Source organism: Monodon monoceros, unplaced genomic scaffold (assembly GCF_005190385.1).
Source record: "Monodon monoceros isolate NGI ecotype Baffin Bay Population unplaced genomic scaffold, NGI_Narwhal_1 Super_Scaffold_2, whole genome shotgun sequence".
Classification (NCBI taxonomy): Eukaryota; Metazoa; Chordata; class Mammalia; order Artiodactyla; family Monodontidae; genus Monodon; species Monodon monoceros.
This window is the reverse complement of record NW_021703776.1, coordinates 30,048,623-30,073,661: the sequence shown is the minus strand read 5'-3', so window position 1 is coordinate 30,073,661 and position 25,039 is coordinate 30,048,623. Positions and strand designations below refer to the sequence as shown.

Sequence of the window (25,039 nt, the reverse complement as noted above, 5' to 3'; positions counted from 1 at the left end):
TTTTCACCAAGTCCTGCCTAGTGATTTCAACTCCTTTACAATACTGTTGATTAAAACTATGCTTACAGACCACACAAAACTATGAAGACTAGGTTGTGTTCCATAATACTTGAAGGGTATTCACATTTTAAGTTCTAACAGATACTCCCAAATGGCATGCCAAGAAGTCTTTGCCAATTTACATTCTAGCTGTTTGAGTGCCCATTCCTACACACTCTTGCCAACACCAGGTATTATCAATCTTGTTCATTTTTCCCAACTTGATAGGCAAAAATGCCATTACAATTGGCATTTCCCTAATGACTAGTGAGATAGGGTATCTTTTCCTAAGTAGATTGGCCTTTCAGATAACCCCTTCTGAACTGCTGCTTATCCTTTGTACATTTTTGTAGTATGTTGTCTACCTTTTTGAGATTAACAGGAGTTCTTTATCTCCTAGTCTTTTTTTTTTAATAATATGATCTCTCTTAAGAGAATTTCCTAACTAGACACATTTTAGGGATGCTAAGACCTACACATCCAGACATAAAGTACAAACTTTTTTTTAATACAAACTCTTAACTTATTCACAATGCATAACTCATACTCTACAAAGAAGTGTGAAACATTGCTATGTATCTGTACATGTGAGAGCAAACTATGGGATTAAGCAGGAATAGATACACTCAACTCTTATTTTCAATCTCCACTTGTAAATACACAAGTTTACTAATATGAGACAACACCACTTAGGTGTCAGATACTCCAAGAAGTCCTTTACAAACATTACCGTTTAATTCCCAACGACCTCGTGCAATAAGTTTTATTGCCCCTATTTACAGATAAGCGGAGAAATCCAGAGTAGCATCAGTTTGCCTGGGATCACAGAGATGAGCAAGGATTCTAAGTGACGTCTGTGTGATTCGAAGCAAGATACCACTGACCCTCCCAACAGTTTGTGTACTGCTGCCCCTAATTTTGCTCAGTCAATAGTGTGTGCACAGTGGAATCTAAAATATGACACAAATGAACCTACCTACGAAACAGACTCACAGACAGAGAACAGACTTGTGGTTGCCAAGGGGGTGGGGGGGGATGGAGTGGGAGGTTGGGATTAGCAGATGCACACTATTATATATAGAATGGATAAACTGTAAGGTCCTACTGTATAGCACAGGGAACTATATTCAGTATCCTGTGATAAACCATAATGGAAAAGAATATAAAAAATAATGTATATGTATAACTGAATCACTTTGCCATACAGCAGAAATTAACACACTGTAAATCAACTATACTTCAATTTAAAAAAAATTATAAAAGTAAAAAAATTGGGAGAGAAATGGGAAAAGAAGGTAAAAGGTAATACAAGAACATTGACCTCATCATTTTAGTTTAGGGAGGGAGGGAGATATCATCTAAACTGACATAAAAAAATAGAAGACTAAGTACACGTCAATGAAAAATTAGTTGATCTAAGAAAGAAATGGAAGATCTAGGAGTTGTCTTGTTGACGCTCGAAGAATGTTGCTCTTTATGGCTGAGCAGGTATTTCTGCTGATGGGGGAGGTTTGGTCAACGCCTAATGCAGATACACAATGCACAGTGCGGAGAGAGGGGAGGCCACAGGGCAGAGAACATTTTTTTATGTTTAAATTTTCCCGGGAATTCCCTGGCAATCCTGTGGTTAGGACTCCACGCTCTCAGTGCAGAGGGCCCAGTTCGATCCCTGATTGGGGAATTAAAAGTCCACGGGGCATGGCCAAAAAATTAAAATTAAAAAATAAATTTTTCTTGCCTTGCTTAAAAAAAAAAAAAAAATAGTGTGTGCACATAGAAGGGTCTCATTTTCCTCCAAAGGTTCATTATATCATTTGAGATGTCTTAATAAAATCAAATAATACCAGGTGGTTTAATCATTACCATGGACTAAAACTATGGCTGTCATAACTGACCTTAAAAAAGCGGCATAGGCTCAGTCAGCCTTACTACAGGGTTCCTAGGCCTCTCACGATTTACCCTAATCACCCCGTCAGAGGGTGTCCTGGGAACAGCTCCATGCCCCATGTAATGTTCTGGGGCACAGCCGTTTCCAGGAAGCACTTAAGAGGTAAAAGCAGCTGAACATAATCGCTGGTGAGCAGATCCCCAAATTAACCCAAGCATCAAGTCTTGCATGAGATGATCCCAAATAACCATCTGCTAAATGACATTAACTAAACTGAGTGAACTCCTAAAGTTAAACGCATGAAGAATCAGATCTCCTGAGCCCAGCAGAACACGGGGTGCCCTTGCTGCCCCTCTGGGCTCAGGCTCCACCACAATCCTGCCTCACACTTGGGCCTCTCTAATTCCGAACAGCTTGCCATTCCCCCGCACACACCAGGGTATTTCACACTTACATGCCTTGCCTCCTGCTGTCTCTTCTGCCTTTCCCATCCCCACCGCACAGTTAGCCTCAGTTGCCTTCACATGCCTTGCTCTCTGAACCTATGCCTGGCTGGCTGCACCAACACTCAGCTAAGCCCAATGCGCCTCCTGTGTTTCTGGGGCATCCCATATATACCTCATGATGTATTTACCACTTCTCTACCTGCAGAGATATTAATCCACCTCTGGGATCACTGGCACTGTGAGCCACTGTTAGTGCTGAAAACAAAAGTATCACTCAGGGATTGAGACAGAACAAAGTACAAGTCACTATACTCCATGTACTTTTCTTTAGAACAAGTATCTTATTCACCTTTCTAGCCCCTGAAACCTAGTATCGAACTGCCTACAAGCACAGGTGCTCCATCTATGCTTGTTAAACTAAAAATTTTTTATAAGCCATAAGGAATGAATTCACTTCTGAAACTCAAAAACAATGCAGAAATAGGTAAATGTGCACACCAAAAATACAGAAATTAAAAATTTTCAACCACACTTATCTCTCCAAAGAAAAGCAAGAGCTTCTCCATTTTTGTAAGAACAGCTGACTTTAAAAAAGGAGTAAACATTTGGGGATCACTGGAAAAAACTCTATCGTCATCACAGGTTTTCTTAAATAAGCTCACCAATCATCGGCCCAGCTCCAGTGGCAAAGCTGAGGAGGACTTTGCTGTGAAAACTAATTCTTTTTGTTGTTGCGTTTTGTTGTCTTTGCTTATTTTGCTTTGAAAACTAATTCTGAATCAAATTTCTCCTCAAAATATTACTTAGTAAAGCTCCCACTGCAAGTAAGTATTGTTAGTTTCTGAGGTAAGATCCAAAATTCAAGGTGGTAAGTGTAAGAGAACATAAACTTCAGGTATTCGAACTTTATGTTTTCAGAATTTAATCTTTATAGCTTTTGACGTAATTTTTACATGCAAGGGACACAAATGAATCGGGACCTAAACTTGTGAGAGTCAGCAGAACATCCATGGTAGAAAGAATAAGGCTGTTCCTAGAATTGATACAGTCCTCCATGCTTGAAAAGACTGTTTTATGGGCTTCTATGGTGGCGCAGTGGTTGAGAGTCCGCCTGCCGATGCAGGGGACACGGCTTCGTGCCCCGGTCCGGGAAGATCCCACATGCCGCGGAGTGGCTGGGCCCGTGAGCCATGGCCGCTGAGCCTGCGCGTCCGGAGTCTGTGCTCCGCAACGGGAGAGGCCATAACAGTGAGAGGCCCGCGTACCGCAAAAAATTAAAATTAAAATTAAAAAAAAGTAAACTTACGTTTTCAGCAGAGCACTTCCAAATTTAAATGTGCATGTCTTTTGACATAGCAATTTTCAGTCTAAGAATTTACCTTATAGAAATATCCAACCAAGCTTCCCTGGTGGTGCAGTGGTTAAGAATACACCTGCCAATGCAGGCAACACGGGTTCGAGCCCTGGTCCGGGAAGATCCCACATGGCACAGAGCAAATAAGCCTGTGCACCTCAACTACTGAGCCTGCGCTCTAGAGCCCATGTGCCACAACTACTGAAGCCCGCGCCACAACTACTGAAGCCCATGCGCCTAGAGCCCATGCTCTGCAACAAGAGAAGCCACTGCAATGAGAAGCCCGCGCATAGCAACGAAGAGTAGCCCCCGCTCGCCACAACTAGAGAAAGCCCGCACATAGCAACAAAGACCCAACTCAGCCAAAAATAAATACATTTATTAAAAATATATATATATCCAACCAAGAGTCCTATGACATACATATACTTATGCTCCACTGAAATCACTATGAAAAGAACATTTAAATTGTTGCAACTATTTATATTGTTGCAATGCAACTTGGTTTAAGGAGAGTGAACTATTTGCACCTACACTGAAGATTCTTCAGGATACATTATTTAGTAAAAGCACAAAAAATAAACAGTATGATTTGATTATTAAATTAAAAAGTGTGGATACATGCACAGAAAAATTTCTGAAAAATAATATACAAAGTTACCAGCTATAAGACATGGGAAATACATGGGGATAGGGAGGATTAAAGAACAAATATTTTCACATTTTCATAATTTATGTGTTTTGAATTAATTTACATGTATACATTTGTTAAGAATTCATCAAGATGTTTAATATTCATATACTCTATCGTAACTAGGTTATACCTTAATTTTTTTTAATACATACTCAATGAAGATAAAAACAAAAAGACACCACCCAAAGATTTCTACTTTTATGAGTCCACATCCCAAACAGAACAAAAATTTTTCATATTTCTGTCATCACCACCAAATGTAATATACATCCAGCCTTCACATTTGAATCTCAAGAGGAAAAAATGTAACAGCTGCCATGGGAGTGACTACTGGGTGATGCTCTATTGATGCTTTATACACATCCCCAGGATCCTATGAGGCATCCTTTCCATTCTAACCTCCCAGATTTGATCTCCTCATCCTTAAACATTTATCATCATGAATTCAGAAAGTAGAGTTGGGATTCAAACCCAGATGTAACATTCTTCTGGCTACACCCTTCAGTTCAACAAGAGCACATGAGGCAAGCACCAGGGCTCCTCATCAAGATGTTTCAGTACGGGCTTCCCTGTTGGCGCAGTGGTTGAGAGTCCGCCTGCCAATGCAGGGGGCACGGGTTCATGCCCCGGTCCGGGAGGATCCCACATGCCTCAGAGCGGCTGGGCCCGTGGGCCATGGCCGCTGAGCCTGCGCATCCGGAGCCTGTGCTCCGCAACGGGAGAGGCCACAACAGTGAGAGGCCCGCGTACCGCAAAAAAAAAAAAAAAGTTTCAGTACGATTTCCCCCTCCTACTCTCTCCCAATCCTTAGTATTCCAAGTTTAAGAGACTTCTTTCCGCAAGGCAGGATCCTACTAAACTTGGTAACAAGGCGGGACAACCAGGCACCATGGACTCCACACAGGACACCTCTACCTCCTTTGCCATCTAAAACGCATGCTGTGAATCACAATCACCTGCCTGGGATAAAGCCATGACATCTACCTCCTCATGCCCTCTGTTCTACTCTCATATCTCCTTAGGCCCCCTCCAACTTCCCTGCAATTCATTTATACTAAGATGAAGCTGCTTAAAAAAAAAAACAAAAAAACCTTCAAGGAAAAAGTAGTCTCATTTTCTGTCTTAAAACAGGATGTCCGGATATTTTTATTCTGCAGTAAGCCCCGGATTCCAGACTACCTGTACCTGTCTTTTTCCTGCAAGAAGACAATAAATCAACCCTTCAAAGAAGCCAAACAAGATTTCTTTTTTCTTCAGAGAAAGCAAGAAACAGGACATCTCTGCTCCAACTTGCCACTGCAAACAAGATCACGCTGCTGTGTAAGCTACTTTTTGAGGATTTGACAACTTTAAATGGGAGAAATGAAGACACGGCAGAGTCACAGGACCTGGAAATGGGTTCTACTAATCACCTGCAGTGCCATGGGCAAGTCAATTCTTCTCCCAGGGCTTTACGGGAAAATCCTTTGGTAAAGCAACTAATACCGTTTTTAAAAAACCCTATTGTGCTATCTCATTTTTATTAGTTTTCTCTCTTAAAATAGTAGGTGTTTAACACATTCTGAAGGTAGCATTCTATTAATTAAAGGACTTGCATAGACAAAGAAAGTCTTAAAAGAGTTATTCAGACCAAGTCACCTGTCTCAAAATCAAGTGCTCTAACATATCACCTTGTTTTGGTGACTCCTGTGGCCAAAGACAGCATTCATAATTTGAGAAGGAGGCTACTTCACCAAGGACCAGATTTTTTAATATGCAAAAATGAGAGAATTTAGGGCACTTCAAGGGTTTCTTATATTTCTTATAACTTAAATTTTATTAATAAAATGGACGGAATGATTTATTCAAGTATACTAAAATAACAAAGTGATTAAAGTATTTTAAACCTCGCCCATAATATTCAAAAATATTGTGGCCATTAGTTTCAGCCTTTGCTTGTCTTTAATCAAGTATTTAGACAAGCGCATAGAAGCACTGGACTTTGCACTGTTTTGGAACCAAATATGTACTAATAAAAAGCAGAATGGGTTGTCCACGGGAAAGCGAGCTCACAGTCACCAGAAGGGTGAAAACAGGCGCCAGAGGGTAGGGCAACTGTTACCAACAAGTCTTGTCCACTGAACAAGAGGAGGATCTACTAACCTTAGGAGCCGCTTCCATCTCTAGCAACTTATAAATAGAACATACTTATTGATGTTTCTGGAACATAAAAAAAAAAAAAAACTAAGAGACTAATAAATGAATTCTGGATGAAAGGCTGTATTCCAGGTTGCTCCAAAATTTGTAAATCGCTCTCCATTTATTTACAGCACAGCCAGAAGGCTGAGACTTAACACTGCTCCCACTCACTTTTTCATCCATCTAAAGCACAAACTCTCAGTGATACTCTACACAGTTGATTACTTTCCTTCTCCACAGGCTTTCTTCACTTCTCTCCCAGAAACAGTTCGCTGTGCTTGACTTCCGCTCATCACTGACCTCCTTCACTCTCCTCTGCTGGTCCTTCCTTCCTCCTAGAGCTCCAGGCTCAGTTCCTTGATGATCTTGTCCAATTCCATGATTTCAATACTACAAGCTAATGAAGCCTCTAATGCTCACCTCCGCTTCCTACCTTCTCCTGGGCTCCAGACCAATATATCCAACCACCTACTTGACGTCATCATTTACATTTCTAATAAGCTTTAGAAACAAAATATGCCAAAAGTAAAGCTCCTGACTTCCACCCAAGAACCTGTTTGTCTCACAATACTCTCCATTTTGGTCAATGGCACCACCTTCCAACCAGTCGTTCTGGTCAAAAAACCTTGTCATCCTTTCCTCTTCTCACACCTCTCATCCAATCCATCAGCAAACCCTATTAGCTGTTCCGTAGAAATAAACAGAGACTGACCACTACTCGTTACCTCAAAAGTTAACACCATGCTCTCTTACCAGCATATTACAAGGGGACTGGCTCCCCATTTCTAGCGCTAAATGCTATTTTCAGGTATTTTATGTTCTAAGCATTTTCAAGCCTAAATGCTCCCCTCCTTCAATTTGTGGAAGATCTACAAAGATGGCCACCATCAATTCCTCCTCTGTGTACATGCATGCCACTCCACCATCAAGAGAGGGAAGCTATTTCCACATCCCCCTTGAGCCTGTCCTGACCTCGTGGCCTGCCTTTATCAACAGAATGGGATTAAAAGCAACAACGTGCCAATTCTGCACCTAACCTTTAAGAGGCCCCACAGCTTCTGATTTCACTTGCGGTAGCCAGCCAGGGGCCACTACGGAGTGATGAGATACCGAGTAGAGAAAGATGACCTGGATAAGCACCAAGAGGCCAGACATGTGAGTGAAGTCTTCTTGTACCTTTTAGCCCAGCTTAGTAAATGACCCAAAATGATACCACGTGGAAGAGAACTAACCACCTAACAGACCCATATGACCATAGGAAAAAGTAAGTTGCTGTTGTTCCGAGCCACCAGTTTTCAGAGGGCTGCGATAGAGAACTGAAACATCATAATGACAATCAACATCCTAAACAACTAAGTGATAATGGCCGATATTCTAAGGACTCAGGCCTTGTTCAGCTTAGAGTTCCACTAGATTTTAACAGCATTTTTTTTTCATTTCAAAGTTTGGTTTGAGGAAACAATAATTCCATAATTTCAAACCTTTTCCTAATCAAGTTAAATGGCCTCAGCATAATTCTCTCAAACACATAATTTATGTACTATGGACTCCCCTTCAGGGCAACAAAATTCCTATACTGTATTGATATTTATTATAGCTGTGTTTATTTACCAAATACTTACCAAACAGCAATTTCAGACCATGATAAATTTTAATAGAACACCGAAAACTGTTTGCAACCAGCTTTCAAGCAAAACTCTGTAGTCAAAGCCCATTTGTAAACATCAGATTTATGGGGCAGAGATCTTAAGTAAACATGCCAATCCAGGGACTTCCCTGGCAGTCCAACAGTTAAGACTTCACACTTCCAATGCAGGGGTCACGGGTTCAATCCCTGGTCAGGGAACTAAGATCCCACATGCCATGTGGCCAAAAAAAAACAAAAACAAAAACCAAACAAACAACAACAAAAAATTCTATGCCTGTGGTGACTGTTACACACAACTCTGTAAATATACCAAAAATCACTGAATTGCACAAGTAAAGCAAGTGAATTGTATGGTATGTAAATTATAACTCAATAAAAATTTTTAAAAATAAAAATGCCAATCCTATCCCTTGGTCACTGCTCCCACACTGCCACCTCCTGTCTTATGACTCTAGAAGCTTGAATCAGAGTCAACAGTTGATAAAGGAAACTCAGCTAAGAATAGCACAGACTCTCTCCTTCCTCCCAGACGAAACCAACCACCAGCGTTCCTGAATGGATAATTCACTTTTCAAAATTAGTTACTGCTAGAAAAGTTGCTGTCTGAATGCTGCTAAAGACTATTAAAATGGAGTTGCTTCAAAACATATATCAAGGTGGCTCAACAGCTTCACTTTAATACAAAATCCCAGACCTATAACAACACATGACCTACAGTAGTGTGGCTCACAAAAGCATTTCAAAGTACGGCAAAGATCATGTCCCTCTTGCTGACTGCCCAAAAGAGGTACACGTGCAAAAGCAACTGAACTACCATACTACAGAAAAGAAATACAAGTCAAGTTCCTTACAGGGAAAAGCCCAGCTCTCTGCAATTCCAAAATATATTTTTAAACCTTAGCTGGTAACTCATTTATTTCAAGCAGAATGCAAAACTCAGAACAAAATATGCCTCCTGTTAGTTTATTATAATGGCATTTGGCGTGAACAGAGAATGTAAGTCATCACACAAATCAAAAGGAAACCAGAAACAGAAGCCAAGATTCTCAGTTCCCACTGGCTCCAGGCACATGTCACGTTTTCATAACGTCTTCCTTGTTATCATGGACAGCCACACAGAAGCTACTTATCAACATTTTTTTAAAATTCTAATAAAGTGAGAAAGAAAAGTGAGAAAACTTTCTCAAACCGTACTGAGAAAACAACGTGAAATCAAGAAAAATTTCATTGGCTACAACCACTTAAGCAGTCATGCATTACTGATCTTAAACCGAGCACTGCAAAGATAACCTTGCCTATGATTCTTTACCAGCCGTGAAAGTTTCCTAACATTCAGAATCTCAGGGCTATGCGTGTTTGAGAAATTTCCCTAATTCACAAGATTCACCTGTACCACCACTGATAAACCAGGGGCATACCTGTTAAAATATTTAGCATTAAAAAACAGCTTTTACCATCCTGAGACAACAGGGTCTTATGCCCTGGCTAATGGGCACATGGCTAGTCATGGCACCATCTTATTCTATACTTAACAGCTTTTAAAAGGCAGCACTAGCTTTTAAATGGCCATTTAAAGTAAGATATATTTAAAACCACAGTAATTTTTATACATGCTCTACCCCATTTATATGCTAAACATAAGATTCTAATACGGAAATAAGCTGTTCATTTTATTTCCTTTTTTTTTTTTTTTTAATTTTAAGGAAGCAAGAAACAAAGACATTTGAGCTTAGGCACCACAGTCTGTTTTAACGGATCCTTCCTGGAAAAATATTAACTATGATATCCCACTATTTTTTCTCTTTCATTCAAATATGTTTTGGCTACGTACAATTCTAATCAAGGCCAAGAGCTAAATCATGAGGAAGTTTAAGCTAGAAAAAGCTGGAAAATACACAAATTCTCATAATATAAAAAAGTAATGGAAAATGAATTAAACTACCATCCGCTCAGTTCCCCAGCGTCAGCAACTTTCCTGTTACCTCTCCCATGCCCAAGAGCCCACAACATAACAAAAAGGAAATCGGCGCTATTTACAAAATCATATAGGGGCACACCAAGGTTCCCCAAGATACCAGTGACGCTTCCAACCAAAGTCAGCCACCGTCTTCCAAAGTCAAAACAATTTTCACACCCACCCTCACCCCCAAGGAGGGACGGAAATTTTTTTTTTAAGCTTATACCTCCAGAGTGAAGCCAAGTCTTCATGTGCTGTATCTTTTATATCTGGAACAAAAAGTACAACACTATCACTGGTACTCAGTGCAATCTTCTCTTCATTCTGGATGCACGGGACCTCAAACTCTGTGAAGCACTGCTATAATCTTCCCCAACTGGGGGGTATCTGAATGCAGAAAAGCAACATTCCTTCCACATTCCCTTGTGACTTGGGTAATCAGCAGCTAGGCTTGGTCTGAACCAAACTCAATAATGCCCCTTCCTGAAATGGTCCCACCCAGCTCTGCTCCCCGTCAGAGTTGGGCCATCCTACCACGCATCAAATCACCCCCTGGGCCTGCTCCCCTGTTTAGCTGCTGCAAGCCCATTGATCCATCTCAGAGTGCTGCCATAAGCATTCTTCTGCACCGGGCTCCCAACATGCCTTGCACAGCAGGTATAAAGGTCACTGCTGCATATGTGGGTATGCCTGCCTCAGGTGCCCACATGATGATGGGATGGAATGCAATGACTGCTAAGCACAAAGAACTCCACCCAGAAGTCCAGCAGGCTCACTGGCAAGGGCTGGTGCGCGGCATTCAATTCACTGTCACCAGTACCACCTCTTGACCCTCCTATAGGTGCTGGGCATGTGGATCACCAAGGTGCCTTCTCTGCCCTCTCCCAAAGCCTATTCAGACAGTGGAACAGTCCAGATAAGGAAAACTACAACACAGTTCCAAGGTTCAGTTAGAACAAAATTGTAACATAGATTTCCGGCAAATGTCCCGGGGCAGGGCTTCCCCAGTAGCGCAATGGATAAGAATCTGCCTGCCAACACAGGGGACACAGGTTCGATCCCTGATCCATGAAGATTCCATGTGCCGCGGAGCAACTAAGCCCGTGTGCCACAACTACTGAGCCTGCGCTCTAGAGCCCACAAGCCACAACTACTGAGCCCATGTGCCTTAGAGCCCATGCTCCACAAGAGAAGCCACCGCAATGAGAAGCCCGCACACCGCAACGAAGAGAAGCCCGCATGCAGTAACGGAGACCCAACACAGCCAAAAATAAATAAGTGAAATAAAATTTTTTTTTAAAAATCCCCTGGCAGAGAAAGCAAGCTCTATTGTTGTTTTTAGCCATTTCTGTACAAGCAAAGGACTTACTTGATTGCTCTCTAAATCAGTTTAAAAAAAAAAAAGTTGTCTCCAATATACTCACTCCTATTTACTTTGCTAGTAAGACAATAACATTCAAAATCCTCAGCATTTTAATGCTAATGCAAATCAGCTACAAAATTTAATCTACATTGTTAATAAACTGAAGAAGTTTCCATTGATAAATACTTTCTGCCACTGGTAACATTTTACTTTATGTGATTTCCTAAGCAGCAACTCCTGTTTGCCATAAAGTAACAAGTAAACTAAGTATGTTTTTAGGTTGGGCAAAAGCCTTTAAGAATAAAACAGGCAGTCTATTAACCAAACAATGTTTTTAATTCCCTACACATAGGGGACAAATTCACACCAGCCTGGAGAAGGAAAATCAGGAGAGTAAAGCAAAGTTGTTGCATTTACACACAGGTCAAGACATTTAATGTTTAAATTTAGAAACTCTCAAATGTTAAAATGCCTGTCCTTCAACACAACCATCTGCCTATTTCTTATTCAACATCTGAAGAAAATTAAGATACAGTGGCTAAACATGAAACCAATTAGAATTTGAAGAATGTGCTTACATTTTTTTCCAGTAGGTAAACAATTCAGACTATGCCTTTAACCTTTTTTTAAGGAGCTATGACTTCTCCCCCAATTTTTCAATTGTTTATTAAACTGAGATCAATTTAGATAGTTTTCAGTACACGTTCTATTGTTTTAGAAGCTTTTAAAAGAGAACTCCATTCTGCTATATAAAATAACTTGACCCCTACCAAAATTCCCAACTAGAACTAAATCTGGCCACGCCAAACCCCTTTCCAACTATCCTGATGAAAATTAAGTACATGGAGAAGAGAAATCCACAAAAATCCAAACAGGCTGGCAAACAAAAACACAATTTGTAAAAGTGCTTTACCTGGAAGAGAGCTCAATCTAAAAATAGGCATAGGGGGCTTCCCTGGTGGTGCAGCGGTTAAGAATCCGCCTGCCAAGGCAGGGGACACGGGTTCGAGCCCTGGTCTAGGAAGATACCACATGCCGCGGAGCAACTAAGCCCATGCGCCACAACTACTGAGCCTGCGCGTTGCAACTACTGAAGCCCGCACGCCTAGAGCTCATGCTCCGCAACAAAAGAAGCCACCGCAAGGAGAAGCCCGCGCACCACAACGAGGAGTAGCCCCCCCCCCCGCTCGCTGCAACTAGAGAAAGCCCGCGCACAGCAACAGACCCAATGCAGCCAAAAATAAATAAATAAAATAAATTTTAAAAAAATAATAGGCATAGGGACTTCCCTCGTGGCACAGTGATTAGGAATCCGCCTGCCAATGCAGGGGACACGGGTTCGATCCCTGGTCTGGGAAGATCCCACATGCCGTGGAGCAACTAAGCCCGTGCTCCACAACTACTGAGCCTGCGCTCTAGAGCCCGCGAGCCACAACTACCGAAGCCCACGTGCCACAACTACTGAAGCCCGTGCACCTAGAGCCTGTGTTCCGCACCAAGAAAAGCCACCGCAAAAGCCACAACCAGCGAAAGCCTGCGTGCAGCAGCGAAGACCCAACACAGTCAAAAATTAATTAACTAATTAATTTTAAAAAGAAACTAAAAAAAACACTCTTTAAAATAAAGTAAAATAATTTTAAAATAAATTAAAAAAATAAAAATAGGCATAGGATGACCTGTTAGGTAGCCATCTCTCCCAGCCAAGCACCAGGGAAATGCACAGCAAACCCTTTCCACCCTCCAGCATACACACCCTCACCAATATCTAACCAGACGCTCTGGCTACCCTAGTTTAAATTAACTTCCAGCTTACTACTTGGCCCAGGTTGGGAGTGGGGGATGGTAGGGGGGAAAGGAAGAAACTAACCCCACCTTGCAAAGCCCAGCAACGCATAAGCCAACACCAGCACCACCGGCAGGAAGCAGAGCCTTTCAAGTCAGAGCTACAGAGCCGGGATCTGGCCTGCTCTGGAGAAGGGAGCCATTTCTCCAAAATACTTAAGAGATTAAAACACAGTCTCCAAACATTCTGTAAACTGACACACTACATATGCTTTCCGAAAAGTGCAATCCCCCTTGTTTAAGTAGCAAAAATCTTCAGCCTTCTCCATCTCTTGGTGCTTATCTGTAAGCAAAAGTGTTTTTTAAATGGGGGCGTGGGGGGGGAGTGGGGGGAAGGCCTGGAGACAAAGGCGGGTTTGCAGAAAGCTGTCTTACTTGCAGTGACTGAAAGGCGCTTCTGGGCAGGAGAAGCCCAGGCGTTCACTCACGTGTTCCAATCCCGGCGGGCGAGCTACCAGGGTAAAGGCAAATTCTTCTCCTCTCAGATGTGCGGACGGCCTCCCAGGCCTCTCAGACTCGTCGCCGCCAACTCGGGACAGAGAAGGAAAGGCACGCCACACCCGCGCGTGTCTGCAGCTGCTTCCGCCTATCCTGCACTTTCAGGTGGGGGGCGGCGGGCTGGAGCGGTCACCCATTGCTTCCTAATTCCCACAGATGCCCAGAAACTGCCCTTTGAGACTTTGATTTCCTGTTGCAGCAACTTGACCTACTCTGCCGGAGAACATGTAGCTGTGAGAGCTTCCTCAAGCGACTTTATTACCAGTAACAATAATCCAGTGGCAGGGGCAACAGACAAGTCGTCTATTCCTTCACAGCAGTACCAACACACATTCACACTCACACACACACACCTGCCAGAAACTTTAGGGCAAAAGACGAGAAACGCCAAGTCATACAGCAACCCAATAACAGTAAGAGGAAAAGTTGTTTTCAGCTGTGTTGATCCTCCCAATGGTTGAGAACAGAATCAATAAGAACATAATAAGTAAGCTCACCTTTGCCTTTTGGGGACCGAGTGCTCAACTTCTATGAGTTTCCCGTGCAGTTCCACTTTACCTGCGGACACACAAAAGGTGGAGGGGCAGTTGGCCCGGTTTAGCGGCTCTCTGGGCCCGAAGGACCCGCACAGCCTAAGCAGCGACACGAGTGGCCTCCTGAGACCCCGAAAGACACCCGGACGTGGCTCAAAGCCGAGAGAGAAACCGGCCCCGCGCGGGTGGGAAGCTGAGCCCCTGGAGGCTGCGTGTGTGTAACTTACAGATGGGTGGGAAGGGGGATCAACTGGCTGACCCACTACATTGGGAACACTCTACCCGCCCCCCCAACCCCGTCCGCTTCCCCAGAGACTCCAGAAGACAAGCTCGGGGGAAGGGGCTACGTGGGCTTTCTTCAGGAGGGGGCGCCCAGGCCCTTCTCCCGGGTTCAAGCCCAGGCCCGCCGGGAACTGGCAGTGAGCGGCGGGAAAGGCTCGAGGACCGCAAGGCAGGAGCGGCAAGAGCGAACGTCCAGAGGCGCAGCTCAACACAGACTGCACAGCGCGCGAGGGACGGCGCAGCACCCGCCACCCCGAAAGGCATGTGGCTCGGAGTGGGACCTGAACACAGCCTTCCCACGGGCGTCCCACCCCCGCGCGCCTCCCCGCCACGCACGGCCCCCCGCCCTCGCCGAGCGCTCCCCACCAGTCCCGGAGGCCGCGGCCCGAAGCCTGGCAGCCCGGCGCCACAGCGGGACTCGCTCCGAGGCGATCCGTGGTCGCCCGCGCCCACCTGCCCCTCTAGCTCGTTGTACGCGGGAAGGTCGAGCAAATAACCCGGGTCGCCCTCGCCCGCCTCCCACAAGGTTGAGGGGAAGCGCGGGGCCGCCCGTGCTAGGCACCACCCGCGGCCTCGTTCGGCAGCCGGGTCAAGGCCACTTTGAGTTCTCCCGCGGCCGGGGTCTGGGGCGGGAGGGGAGGCAGCGAACCAACACCACAAATAACCGGCAGGGAGAGGAAGGAAGGAGCGAGAAACAGGCGTTCGCTCCCGGTCCCCAATCAAGGCCCGGCGGGCCGGAGCCTGGAGCACGCGCCTGGGCCCGGGCGGGGCGCGGGGCGAGCACACCCCCCCTTCCAGCCCCGCTCCCAGGCGCCACACAGTCCCCCACGCCTCCCCTCCGAGTCCGCGCCGGGGCTTTCTTGACAGCGCGTTCGCTCTCAGCCCTCAAAGCCTGGCGGGGGAGGGGAGCCGCGGGGGCCGGGTAGGCGCTCGGGCTGGGAGAAGGGCCCCGACCCACGCGTGCAGGCGCCCGGGCCTCGTCCCCTCTCCCCCGCCCGCCCAGGCCGGGGCCCTGTGTGGACAACCCCGTGTCAGCCGCGGCCCGACCCCGGCAGGCCCGGGCAAGAGGCGCGGGGCTGGGCAGGCATCCCGGCGGAGCCCGGCCGGGGCCCACCTGAAAGCGCTTCGATGGCCTTGAGGGCCCAGCTCTCGTCCGGACAGTCCACAAACGCGTAGCCCGTCTTCACCAGGAAGGGTCCCGACACCGGGATCTTGGCGTCCTTGAAGATACTTTCCAGGTCCGAGGGGACGGCGTTCTCGCTGAGGTTTCCGATATACAGTTTGTTCATTGTGAAGAGCGGTTGTTTAAAAAAATTAAGAGGAAAACGAAAAATTAAAACCACCCACAGCGATGGATGGATCCGGCGGGTTTTGTTCCCCTTCTCTTCTCGCCGTTAAAATACACAGACACACTAAGAACCAAGGACAAGAACGAGGAGCGAAAAATCAGATCCGAGGGTTTCTGTTTTTCCTTTTCTAGGTATTAAAAAAAAAGAAGAAAAGAAAAAGCCTTGCTACAACCCAAACGCATCAACGAGTCTTCCTAACTCGGAGGAGGAGGCGGGATTAGCGAGAAAAAGGAGGAGAGGAGGGAGGGGGGGAAACTACTTTTTGTCTCTTACTCCCCAACCCCTCTGGCATCGGCCAGCGGACTGTGAAAATATCACACTACGTGAGGGCAGGCGCCGCCTCCCCATAAAAAACCCAGAAGGGTGACTGGCAGGGGGGAGGGGAGAAGGGGTGGAGGGAGGAAGGCGCAGGAGGCGGAAAAAATCCGCTCCGAGTGTCCGGCTTTTTGAATGAGCCACGTGTTCAAACTACAAATCAACGTCTCACGTGAGGAATCCCAGCGCCTCAATTAGAGTGGGCTTCGCAGGAAAAAAAGAGCTAGCAGGAGGAGGAAGAGGGGGAGGGGAAACGAGATTGGGCGAGGGACCGTGAGAAGGCGAGGAGGAAGAGGGGCGGAAAATGCTAAAGGAGCCGCAGCCGAGGCATGGAGGGGAGCGCGGCCGGGGGAGCAGATTGTCACCACGGAGTTTAGAAAGGGTTATCTGGTCGGGGCGGATCCGGAGGGGGAGGGGAGAAATATTGATTTTTTTTTTTTTAATGAGATAGGAGTCGGGGTGCTAACTAGGCAATTCCTCAGCTCTATTTACCGGAGTTTTCAATGTTCGATTTTTAAAAAGAGGTAATTAACAAAGCCAAAGAGTCCCCATTCCGAACTCGCCTTGTGGCTTTGATGACACAAGTGTAACCTCGGCAAAGCCGCGAGCACCTTCCCAGGGCTGGCAGGGACGGAAACGCAATGAGGGGGTGTCTGGGTGGGTGGGTGCGGGCGGGAGAGGCGGGCAGACGCGCCCCACCCTGTGCACCCTTTACAGTCGCGGGCACCGGGGAAGTGAGGCGGCCCCGAGCCAGGGGGATGGGGGATGGGAGCCCGCGGCGTCCTGGGCGGGTGTCTGGGCGACACCTCCTCCGCCTCCGCCTGCGCTCGCGGTGGCTTTGGGCTTCGCGTTTGCCATTGGTTGCGCGATTCAGAAAAGGCTCCGGGATCAATGAGGCCGGGGGCGGGCTTGGCCACCGGTGGGGGAGGGGAGCGCAGGGGCCGAGGTTTCTGGCGTGGGGATGGGGGCGTCCCGGGCCTCGGAGGCCGGAGCCGAGAATTCAGAGTGGGAAAAGTCGGTATTTAAACGGAAACCATTTCTTCCTGTAGTTTCCAGAGGAGGAGGAGGAGTGGGGTAGGCTGGTACTTTTATTTAAAGAATTTTAGTTGGAGAACTTGGGACTCTTAAAACAGGAAGACCGCTCTGCGTTACCCCTAGGTGGTATTTGCACTCGAAAAATTGCTCGAGTCTCTTTCTGCTTCTTTTCTGCCCGCATTTGGCCATGAGAACCATTCATAATTTCCCCTGTGTGTAACGAGTACAATGGTGGGTGTGGGGGGGAGGGTCTGGGCCCGGTGGAGCCTTACTGGGCCGACAAAATGAGGACTGGAGACGAGGAATACGGAAATGAGTGCTGGGGTTCTTCTGGAAATCTCCAAGTGTTTCATGATTGTGTACTCCACTCAAAGGCTTCATGTGCACCAGGATACTTGAGGTTTATTTTTAACAGGTATTCCATGGAAAAGAATGCTTATTTTTAAAAAGTGATTGCAATTATATATAGGATGGAAATATAAGCCAGAATCTTTAATGACTTAATATTATTAGAAAAATGTATTGAGTAGTAGAGAAAATACTGTTTACACTGAATCATCTTCAGTAATTATGACAGTTGATATAGTTCATTTCTTTTGGTCCAATCCGTATATGGCACTTAAAGGTGTATGATTTCCAATTGAAAGATGAATGGCGGATTATTTTTTAAATATGTGGGAATTATTGCATGGTATAAAGAGCATTTACATTTTTTCTTTTAAAGGGAACATAATTTTGTGTTAAGAAACCGGAAGGTGTCAGATCATCCATTTTAAATGCAACTGTTTCTTTCTAACAGGTTTTTCTTTTCCTGCCAAGCAAATCCAACTTTTTAAACGTAAACTCACTTTCACAATATTTTCATTCACATTTAATTTAGTGAAATGTTTTTACTTTACGATACGGAGGGGGCAAACATGTTCTTGTGTAATCATGTTTTGAACTGCGTTATGAGCTATGTCTTCAAGGAACGTTTTGGTGGTGAAATTTTAAGTTTCTGGTTAGATTTAACTTTTAAAAAGAGCTTACTTATTTTTCCTTTTCATGTTTTTGAAAAGAGAACCTTCGTTCTAAAAAAAAGGGAAAAAAATATATGTATTCTTTATGACTTCTGTGGTATTCAAAATGTAAATATCAAATTATGAATTTATTTTTCATTTACCTGTTGCATGTGATCAAAAGCTATTTGGAGAAATATGCTTTTCATTCACTTAGTAATATTTGCTTTTCTCTAAATTTTATAGTCTGTTGATCATTTAAGTTTTAGTAATTTTTCATAAGAACAATTTTATATGTTCACCTTGCTTTCAAAAATCAATTGAATGGTGCCTTCTGGATTCTTGACTGTACTTGCTCTTATTAAAACTGAGACCTAAGAAAATACTTCTAAAGCAGGGGGTAAAATGTTTATTTTCCATAAATACTAGTCCTACGTGCCTGTCTGTCACTATCAAATCTAACAGCTGGAATTTAAAACAAGTGTGTGCTGTTTTGATGAATATGTTCCTGGGGCTCTTGTGAATTTAATGTGTATTATTATAACAAACTGGATACTCCGTCTAGGACCTTAAAAACATACACGAGTTATATAAGCTCAGACATCAAAAAGGGAGGTAAATACAGTCCATTCCACTTCGAATTTTCCTAGCATTTGAGGGATAAGTATATAATCAATGGCTGAGTAGGAAGAGCATGGGTAATTGGGTTTTTTTACTGGCATTTCAAGTGTAAAAATATCTTCGGTGGATTTTCAAGAATGAATATAAGGTTAATGTAACCTCCAGTCTGAATGAGTCTCACACAAGAAATTAACCGTGTGTATGGGCTACTCCAAGTTCTTCCTGAAGCAACTGCAGCTCCTAATTAATGTTAACTCCACGAAGGACTCCCACCCATTGTATGTGCTCTGATGCGGTTGAGTCTTTCCAACTGTAGCCTGTTTACTCTTTGGACAGCTGCACCTCCTCCTGATCTCCTGACCTGAAGGCAATAAAAATGTTTCTTAAAGGTCAGTGTAATATTAAAGGAGAAAAACCATGCTTAGAAGGTCGGTTACCCCTCCTGTATGCACAGGTTATGAGCGACGGCTTATCAGGTAGAGGAGGGAGAAGGGGCATTCTTGTTGCTACCCCTAACTCCTGGCTTCCTCTGAGACCAGCCCAGAGCCGAAGTCCTTAACGCGGGTGGGCACGCAATGCCCGCCGCGTCGCCTGGGCCTCATAGGAGGTATTTTTTAACATTCTCTTGCTCCTTCGAACAGCTCTCCTGGACTCTGATCTGTTAAAACCAGATGCGTGATAAGTGGTAACCTGGCTCTGCCCTCTCTTCAGAATATGCCTTCAGTTATTTTTGTTTAAAATAAAAAATGGTGCCCTAGGAGATGTTTCCTTTTTCCCCTGGCTCTGCCGGGAGAAAGAGGGCGGGATCCTTCGTCGGCCGCTGCTCGCCTCAGAGGCCCTAGACCACCCGTCCGCCCTAGCCCTGCCGCGGGACAGGCGCCTTCTGGCTCCGCCTCGGGGTTTGTCTCTCCGCGCGGAGCCGCGTGGAGGGTTAGACGTGGGGGCCCGGGCAGGGGAGCCTCTCTCGTCCCCCTCGCGGCACTACCCCACCTGAGCTCGTCCTTCCCCTGCCGGCCGGGGCGGACCAGGCAGCGAGTCTGGCGACCCTGCCGCACTTCCGGCCTGTTTCGAGTATGCCAGGGGCTCCCTGGAGCTGGGGGATGCTCGGTACCCACGGAGAAAGACCGCAAGGAGAGCTCCCTGAGCCCTCCGCCTATGCCCGGGGCGGGGCGGGGCGGTGAGACGGGTGCACTGGGCGCGCGAACGCGGCTCCGGGGCGGGGCTTCGCTCTCTGTGGGGCCGACTAGCTGAGCCCGAGTCTGAGCAACCAGCTTGGAGAGAGACGCCGCCCCTGGCTGGGGAGGGGGCGGGAGGGCTTCTCTCACTCGATTGGTGGACGGAGGGAACCTATCACCGTCGGCTACCTCCGCCGGAGCCGTTTGCTAGTTCCCATTCATTGGCCATCGAGCAGCCCTTGGATTTCCATCTTTTGTGGCGCGAAAATAACCCTTTGCTCCCTCTCATTGGTTTTGTTCTTGTTGAGGGGTGAGATTGGGTTCCTCTCTTCTTGCTCTCATTTTTCCTGCCCTTTAACTGTGAGACCCCAACCCCAACCCCCAAGGAGGAAAGGAGATAACTGAGGAAGAGTGGAAAATGGGTGTGCGTGTGCGTGTGAATTCCGCCCCTTGGGCTGACCGCGTGGTGCCCGCAGAGTCCCTTCCCTTCCCCCAACGTCCAGCGCCCAGAGGTCGTAGGTTTGCTCCATGCTTAGCTGCTGGAGTCACATCGTTTCCCTGCTCGATTCCAGCACCTTAGAATGTATACGTCTTTTTTAGTTAAAACAACAATACGTTTCCAGGTGCCTGATTTTTCCGGGGCTTCTAGAGAAACTGACTCATTCCGCCCCCTCCTTTCCTAACCCCCTTTGTGGTCCACAGGGTTGTTTTAAGCAAAACCAAACAATCCCTCCCAAAAAAGCAAACGAAAAATTCCGGGTAAAATCAACTATGCCGAGACCACGTTTTCGTTGAAGCTTCCCTAAGACCTGGGAGCTGAGACCGACCTTGAAGGATTAGCGATTTCTGTAGCTGAAATGTTCTAATTTTACTGACGTTTGGTGAAGACGGTGAGAAAAAATAAATATGAATTTGGCTTGGAAAAGCACAAAACAAACGAATGATCGTATTTAATGTGATTAAATAAAAAGCTAACAGCTACAGTGGTGTATTCTAGGTAGTGATATCTTGGATGCATTTGTAATTTTATATGTAAGTTGCTACTGGTCTCAAAAATAAATTAAAAATCAGAACTCTGACCATTACAGAAAAGAGGGAAGTATAAATTTGTTTGGTATATCTAATTTCATGACAGACTTTTCAATTCTTTGATTATCCAAAGAAAAGGAAATGTACCAGTTAGAAATATAACAATTTGTTCACAGATAATTTAGTTGTTTTTTTGAAGTCTTGACAAAATACTTGATTTGGTTTTAAACTAGTAAAACAATAGTTCCCCAGTAAATATTTTAAAGTAGTCAAGTTACATCATCCTATCATCCTCTTAAGTTCATTTGGAAAAACTATTTATTTAGTTTTGTACTTTTTCTTTTTAGTCTCTGAAAACCAGCTAATTGAAGGAATATAAATGCCATGTACCATGATACTAAAACAAAGTTATTTGAGCAGCTCTTTAAAACAAATTTTAAAAACTGGCTTAATTAGTAAAGAAAAACTGTTCTAAAATACATTTTGTTTACATTTTGTATAATTAAACTACATTTCACTAATATGGTTAATAGATAATGTATTTTTTAAGTTTTCATGTAAAATTATTTCTCAGAAACCAGAGTAATTTACAAATGGTTTATTTTGACTTGAACAAATTAATTAAAGTTTAGAGACTAAGTTTATAGTGTAAATACTGAAGATTACAGAGTTAATAATTTATATAAACCTTAAACACCTAAGAAATTTAAAATGTAAAGACATGATTATTTGTAAAATGAACCTAGATTGGGTTTTATATATTACGTAACTTTTATATTTTGAAAATGATACAGTAGAAAAAATAATTTTTCAGAGTAAATTTCAATTGTAAAAAAGAGTTCCAAAATAATCTGTACAAACCCAAACTCTAAAACCTGAGCTATTTTCAAATGTTTTCTCAAACTCAGAGATTTATATAACCAATATTTTTATTTAAGGAAACTTTGTTCTGGTTGGAGAAATTTATTTATTTTTTTAAAACTTTTCAACTACTAAGTCAGGAATCAGAATTTTCATCTATCTGGTAACTTAAAACATAATTGTTAAAGTAGTAGATAAACATGATTCCTTTTATTGCTATTATATTCTTTGTTTTACTGCTTCACATGAGTGAAACTTTAAAAAAGTATTCATTTATTATTGCTACTCTGGGGGTGGGGGGATTGAGACCTTTAGTGAAAAGACTCTGGTAATTGATGTGTACATAAGTATTTGCAGACCAGCCACAGGAAACAAAGAAGATAGACATTTGTTTGTGGGGGCAGGGGTATGGGGAGGCTGAGAAGACTTGGATATTTAAATTTGTTTCTTGGTTGCAACTAATTTATCCTGCAGGTTTTCCTGCTAAGGGTGTAAGGATGGTGGTAGAGAGAGAATGTATTGACTGATGGAGTAAAATGGGACAGTAATCCAAGCATGAAATCCCACTGGAGAGAACAATAAGAACCTCCTCTCCCCACTAAAATAATCCGAAAGCAAAGCACATGCTGAGGTTATAACTAGTTCTCAGCATTTTCTAACACATACAATTAAAAGACACATCTTAGGTTACTATTTTCATATTGGGACCTTTTGTTTTCCTGGCCATTTCTTTTCCAGAATCCCATTCAAAAGAAAAAAGGAACTATGCAGATTTCATGACATGGATATACAAATCAGCTCCTTTAGAGATAAACTGATGAATCCTTCATGCTGTCTGTATATGAAAATACAGTTTTTAGATATAATAAGGCAAAGTATATTTATAAATTCCTTACTTGCAGGAATAATGGTAGATCATTATCATTTACACTTTGACTCTTTAAAATTCATTCCTTCTGAGTTCTGTTTGCATTTTGGTCCTGAACTTCTCTAGCGTGATGATCCCAGCTTTAAAGATGGAAACAACAGGCTAGATGAGGATTTTATTGTTATTTCAAAACATCTCAGCTAAAATTCATAAGAATCTGAGAATATAAGATACAGCAGAAAAAAAACAAAACCTAGTCTAAAATCTTTATCAAAATTGACCCTATAAAGATTTGTGCTAAAATTCATGCCTAACACACTTCCGTTGAAACATTTCTTTTTTGTAGTAGGTTGCTTAAAAATATAAAAGTTGGTAGTATTTTTTGTTGCTTTTCTCAAATGACTTAAATTTACTGACCAATTATTTTTAAATTGACAGTGCTAGTGCCTTCTCAAAGGCAAAATTTTGCTTGAACTGGGATTTAAATTTAATATCAATAATTGAAACTGATAATTTCCCCTCATTTAATTTTGGTTTGGGGGAGGGGAGTCTTGTGCCAATCACTGAAGTAATTTTTCTATTTTTTAAGTTATTTTTCTTTGTAAACTCTTCATATCTTATTTGTAATCTAAAAGTGTTTTTCCTAGCACTTTCCAAGACTTGGAAAAAAATTTAAATGTAACTAAATCTTACTCTAAATATTATTAAAACTTTAAAAAATGTGTATAATTTGATACAAAGAAGTATGAAACATATTACTATTGAATATTTTCCACTAAGCTAACATAACTGTATGTCCCCTCTTTTTAATTCTAACCCATTCTAATTCAAATCCAGCTACTAAAAATTTAATTCATAAAAAGGACACTAACAAAGGTCATAAATACCAAAAAAAATCAATTTTGTTACATCAAGAAAAGGTATGATTTCTGTTATATTGTTAACAGTTTGTTCTGGGACAATTAAATACTGAATGATGTCACCATCTTTTGCTTTCGTTTGTTGAAAATTGCCTAGAATTTTGCTCCTTCATTCTAAATATTACCATATATCTTATGGTAATTTATCTGCTCTTATATTTTTTAATACCAAGATTCAAATGCCATTTTTGGTTTTGATTTAAATGAATGGCCATCTATAAAAAGCCAAATAGAAAATAAACTAAAATTTTTTAAAATTTTGGTGTAGTACATTATAGATGCTTATCTCTGGCAACCATAGAGATATATTCAAATTGTATTTTAATCCACAGCCAATATCATAGCCTTTAAAAACAGATTAAATTGAATTTTGTTTTAAATATTAATAAACAGCAAAAGAAGCTGAGAAAATGTTTTAATCCAGTGAAATAGACAATAGGGTTAAAGGTGACATTACTCTTTTCCCTCAATATCAACAAATCTTCCAGTTGAGGGCAGTTTTGTCAGGTATGGAAGGTATGGAATGCAGTCAGTGTGTGCAATTGGACAGGAGAACATATGTACATATTCCTGCTGAGAAACCCTTTGTGGAGATTTGTGGAGTAAAGCAAGATAGAACTTGTGTTCAGTTCTGAGGTTGCAGGTTAAAACAAGCAAGGTAAGCATTATTTTATTAAGTTTTCTCCTTAACTGTCAGAATACTTCAATATGATGCTTTTAAAGGTGGGGAGAGAAGAGTAATAATATAGACTGAACTGGAATTAGGATGCTATTAGTACATCAACATTAGAATTTAAATAATACAAATATGTTTGGAATTTTCTATTTTTCTTTGTCTTGTTTTCTATTTTTAAAAAACTATTACATATAGGTTAAAAATATCCAATAACGTTATTAAAACATACATGTAATGAATTTTAAAACTTAGAATAATATCACATATTTTGAAAATGTTAGGTGTTAAATTTACCCAAAAAATATGAAGTTATTATCACAAACCATTTCTGTTGGATTGTTCTACCACTTCTATTTTTGCATATGATCCATATATGGTTTCTTTTAATCAAAGTAAATAACATTATTTGAGAAAATGTCCCTAATTAAAAAAAAAAAAAAGCCAAAGATATGGTGTGCTGTTATTGTGAA

General features: G+C 43.0%; 1 protein-coding gene across 2 annotated transcripts in view; it reads right to left on the bottom strand.

Annotated features, from left to right (window-relative positions):
* IGF2BP3 (insulin like growth factor 2 mRNA binding protein 3) overlaps positions 1-16,252 on the bottom strand; it is a 142,000-nt gene extending 125,748 nt beyond the window's left edge. Inside the window, exons 1-2 of one of the 2 annotated variants that reach the window (XM_029233836.1) lie at positions 15,837-16,252; positions 14,405-14,465 (exon numbers count right to left, since the gene is read on the bottom strand). In XM_029233836.1, the coding sequence (XP_029089669.1) occupies positions 14,405-14,465; positions 15,837-16,011 (236 nt within the window). In that variant the 5' untranslated portion in view covers positions 16,012-16,252. The remainder of the gene's footprint in view (positions 1-14,404; positions 14,466-15,836) is intronic. The other variant, XM_029233837.1, reaches the window with a different exon arrangement.
* Between the last annotated feature and the right edge of the window lie 8,787 nt (positions 16,253-25,039).